The sequence below is a fragment of the Mandrillus leucophaeus genome, unplaced genomic scaffold (assembly GCF_000951045.1).
Source record: "Mandrillus leucophaeus isolate KB7577 unplaced genomic scaffold, Mleu.le_1.0 Scaffold760, whole genome shotgun sequence".
NCBI lineage: Eukaryota > Metazoa > Chordata > Mammalia > Primates > Cercopithecidae > Mandrillus > Mandrillus leucophaeus.
The window spans coordinates 1,080,258-1,084,863 of NW_012108253.1; the positions used below are offsets into that span (position 1 = coordinate 1,080,258).

Genomic DNA, 4,606 nt, shown 5'->3' on the forward strand with positions numbered 1-4,606 from the left:
CTCGGCTCACTGCAACCTCCGGCTCCTAGGTTCAAGCCATTCTCCTGCCTCCACCTCCCAATAAGCTGGGACTACGGTAAGCGAACCACGCCCACCTGATTTCCGAATTTTTAGCGGAGATGGGAGTTTCAGCTTGTTGGCCAAGATGATCTCCATCTCCTAACTGCGTGAACCGCCAGCGTCCGCCATTTCAAGTGCTGGGATTACACAGGTGTTAACTAAGGGTGCCCCGCCAGGCTGGTCTTGTTGGCACTAGTTCGCCTACCTTAAGCCCACAGCTGATTATCTTTGAGTGGCTTTACGAAGACAGCCTTCAACAGAAACATACGGTAAGTCCACAGCTCTTTCAGTATGTTTAAGTGGCTCTGAAAAGAGCCTTTGGGTTATGAAAACGTTTACTTGGCCGGCTTACTTGGAGCTAGTGTACTTAGTGACAGCTTTGGTGCCCTCAGACACAGCATGTTTAGCCAGCTCTCCCGGCAGTAGTAACCGCACTGCCGTCTGGATCTCTCTAGAGGAGATGGTGGAGCGTTTGTTGTAGTGAGCCAAGCGTGATGCCTCACTCGCTATACGCTCAAAGATATCAGTGACGAAAGAATTCATGATGCTCATGGCTTTCGAAGAGATTCCAGTATCTGGATGGACCTGCTTCAGCACCTTGTAGATGTAAATAGAATAGCTCTCCTTGCGGGTTCTCTTGCGCTTTTTACCCTCCTTCTTCTGCGTCTTAACGACAGCTTTCTTAAAGCCTTTCTTGGAGATCGTAGCACCTTTAGATGATAAGTCCGGCATAACTGCCACGCACTTCTGCAGTGTTAAGCAGCTCTTTTAGGTGTTAAACAGCTCTTTTAAGTGTTAAACAGCTCTTTTAAGTGTTACAGCTCTTCAGTGTTAAACAGCTCTATAGTACCTCAACTCCCACCGACGCCAAGTAAACGAATAGCGCTGCTGGCTGAAAGGTGCGGTATTTATAGGCACGGCCCTCAAATGCCGTGTTGGGCATCCAAAATCTGATTGGACAATGCGAAGTGGCGTGAATGCAAATAAGGCGATTCTAGTAAGACTTTCTGATTGGGTAGAAGGCCATCAGCCAATCAGATAGCAAAAATTCCAACCTCAGTCAGACTATAAATAGGCCCAGTAGCGCCGTTAGGAATGATTTTCGTGTTGTTGTAATTCCTCTGTGTAGGAATGTCTGGACGAGGAAAGCAGGGGGGAAAAGCACGCGCCAAGGCTAAGTCTCGCTCTTCTAGAGCAGGCTTGCAGTTTCCTGTAGGTCGGATTCACCGTTTACTTCGTAAAGGAAACTATGCAGAGCGGATAGGGGCAGGCGCACCAGTGTACTTGGCGGCGGTGTTAGAATACTTGACAGCAGAAATTCTTGAATTGGCAGGCAATGCATCTCGTGATAACAAGAAAACTCGCATTATTCCCCGCCACCTGCAGCTAGCCATCCGCAATGACGAGGAACTCAATAAGCTCTTAGGCGGCGTGACCATTGCACAGGGTGGTGTCCTGCCCAACATTCAAGCAGTGCTGCTGCCCAAGAAGACTGAGAGTCACCACCATAAAGCCCAAAGCAAGTAACTTCGGGCTGTCGTTGGTATAGTGACTTTTAAGTGTCAGAAAACAAAAGGCTCTTTTCAGAGCCACTTACCATCTCAGAAAAGGCTGTGCCTTACAGAACGTTAAGTGCTGTTAAGTAGCCATGTTAGCTGGCACCTGTCAGAAGCAACACCCGTTTAAGGGTATTTCGGGAATGTCGGGATTGAATTTTCAAGGATCGTTGCATCAACCATTAGTCTGAGGTAGTTTTGATTATACGTGTCACTGGGCGAGGTAGCTCACGCTTGTGAGCAGTCAGTACTTGCACCGAGGTTGAAGCGGGAGGGTCGTTTAAGCCCGGGGCTTAACCATTAACATAATTGAGACCCTATCTCACAGAAATTAGCGGGGTCTGGTGGTGCAGGCGTGTAGTCCCAGCTACACGGGAGGCTGCGGTGGGAGGGTTGTTTGAGCCCGAGAGGTGAAAGTTACAGTTAACGTAGATCGTTCCACTGCACTCCAGTCTGGGTGACATGAGCGAGACTGTATCTCAAACTAGTTATGTATGTCATGTTAAGGGTTACGTATGGAAGTGAAGATTGCATTACAAACAGAAGAGGTATAACCTTAGAGTTCAAGTCCAGGCGACATTAGTCTGGCTGGTTGCTTAAAGTACATTTTAGAGAAGAATTTCCTTTCAAATATGGCAGTCTCACGAAATACTCAAATGTGACGTGTAAGTAAAATAAGTTAATCTTAAAATTTGGGTAAGCATATATATATTTGATACCTGTGGCTTCATGCACTTTGTAAAGAGTAATAGAATTATTTCTTAAAATGTAAGATGTTAAAAAGAAGCCTTACACCATATGTGATGGTGAGATACTAGTGTCAGACTCAGGCAGGAATAGGACTAGAAGGCCTAACATAACTTGAAGTTTAGAAATTTCGGAACAGTATATGCTTCAAAAGTTTTGACTACTAAAAAGAGGCAAAATAGTTTGTTGATCTGTGTTTGCTGTTTGTGCTGTAACACCAAGAGAAACTGAAAAGCAAAACCCATTCAGTAACGCTGCCAAATAACTAAAAATTACTGTAGGATATTCAACAGCTGCCCTTACCTCAAAAAAAAAAAAAAAAAAAAATCTCATTTGGTTACCAAAAAAAAAACTGCTAAACACTTAATATCTACACATAATAAGGCATATATAGAAGCAAGTAAAGTTCTATAAAATAAAACATGCCAAGTAAGGACAATCAAGTCACAAAAGTCAGTCATCCCTTGAATTAACCTGCATAAATAATAAGTAAGGGATGCAATTAGAGAAGGAAAAAACTGAAGATCTTTGAAAACAGAAATGGCAACTATATGTTGAATAAAACTGAGTAATATTTAGAACATGGCAAATGTGAAACTTCAAATCAGGATATAAGATAAATCTAAACAGATGAATTCCAAGTAATTAATGTAGATATACTTTGTCAAGGAAGTGGCACTTAACTCTCCAGACATGCCAAAGCAAAGTATGGAAAGGCAGAAGAAGAGGGGCTTGACTTTATAGGAGAGAACTTTCATATTCTTTTATTCCAAATGCACTACATAATACTTTTATTTCCATATCTAATGCAATCCTATTAAAATTACATTAAACTAAATGTTTAGATAGAATAAAATGTATAAAAAATGGTGAATACATGTTAAAGGAGACATGCCCCTTGATTTTTCAAAACAATTTACTTATAGAAGTTTCTGATTCTTCTCTTTTTTTGGAGCCAGAGTCTTCTCTATCACCCAGGCTGCAGTGCAGTGGCACGATCTCAGCTCATTGCAACCTCCAGCTCCCAGGTTCAAGTGATCTCCTACCTCAGCCTCCTGAGTAGCTGGGATTACAGGCGCCTGCCACCATGCCCAGCTAATTTTTGTATTTTTAGTAGAGACGGGGTTCCGCCATGTTGGCCAGGCTGGTCTCCAACTCCTGACCTCAGGTGATCCGCCCACCTCAGCCTCCCAAAGTGCTGGGATTACAGGTGTGAGCCACCGCACCCAGCCTTGATTTCTTCTTACAGAACTTTCACACGTTTCATAGAATTTATCTCCAGCTATTCTTTTTTATTAGTGCATTTTGGGGAAATATTAGAAGGGTTTCTTTATTATGTTTTCTGATTGACCATGTTTTACAGATAGAACATTCTTGATTTTTGTACTGATTTGTATTTCCTTCCTTATTAAATTCTGTCATTTCTGTTCAGCTTTTTTCCTTTGTGGTTTTCCAGGTAGGCAGGAAAATCATATAATTTTGTCCTATTGTTTTAAATAGTTCACTTTCTTGTCTAAATGCATTGTCAAATAGTTATAAGTGATAACAAATAAAAATGGTGATATTGACTCTTCCCCCCACCGGCCCCCCCCCCCACCAACAGACAGACTTCCTCTGTTGCCCAGAGTGCAGTGGCCTGATCTCAGCTCACTGCAACCTCTGCCTCCCGGATTCAAGCGATTCTCCTACCTCATTCTCCCAAGTAGCTGGGATTACAGACATATACCATCATGTCTGGCTAATGTTTGTATTTTTAGCAGAGATGGGGTTTCACCACGTTGGCCAGGCTGGTCTCGAACTCCTGACCACCCACCTTGGCCTCCCAAAGTGCTGGGATTACAGGTGTGAGCAACCATGCCTGGCTGACTTATTTTTTATAATCAGACTAATATGACACTTTTAGTGCCTAATGCCAAGTTTTTATGTGATTGGTGTAATTCCAAAATTACTAAGAGTTGTTAATTAAAAATAAATATTGGCTATTAACAGTAAAACTTTAGCAGCAACGGAGACAAATATATGCCACTTTTTTCCTTTTGGATTTTTTTTGGGGGGCGGGGACAGAGTTTTGTTCTTATTACCCAGGCTGGAGTGCAATGGTGCTGTGTCAGCTCACTGCAACCTCCGCCCCCCTCCCCGTGCTTCAGGCAATTCTCCTGCCTCAGCCTCCTGAGTAGCTGGGATTACAGGCGCCTGCTACCACACCCAGCTAATTTTTTTTTTCATCTTTGTTGGTTTAATGT

General features: G+C 43.1%; 2 protein-coding genes across 2 annotated transcripts; one reads left to right on the forward strand and one right to left on the reverse strand.

The window, feature by feature from the left end:
• Positions 1 to 341: 341 nt before the first annotated feature.
• LOC105529354 (histone H2B type 1-A) lies at positions 342 to 934 on the reverse strand. Its single transcript, XM_011966482.1, has one exon. It carries the CDS (start codon positions 790 to 792, stop codon positions 409 to 411), a length of 384 nt encoding a protein of 127 aa, XP_011821872.1. The 5' UTR covers positions 793 to 934; the 3' UTR covers positions 342 to 408.
• A 213-nt stretch (positions 935 to 1,147) lies between these two features.
• Positions 1,148 to 1,630, forward strand: LOC105529355 (histone H2A type 1-A). The gene has a single exon (XM_011966483.1). It carries the CDS (start codon positions 1,192 to 1,194, stop codon positions 1,585 to 1,587), a length of 396 nt encoding a protein of 131 aa, XP_011821873.1. The 5' UTR covers positions 1,148 to 1,191; the 3' UTR covers positions 1,588 to 1,630.
• The last annotated feature ends 2,976 nt before the right edge of the window (positions 1,631 to 4,606 follow it).

Bases quoted from the DNA above. Each gene is read 5' to 3' on its own strand.
- LOC105529355 (XM_011966483.1), top strand. From the start codon at position 1,192: ATGTCTGGACGAGGAAAGCAGGGGGGAAAAGCACGCGCCAAGGCTAAG.
- LOC105529354 (XM_011966482.1), bottom strand. From the start codon at position 792: ATGCCGGACTTATCATCTAAAGGTGCTACGATCTCCAAGAAAGGCTTT.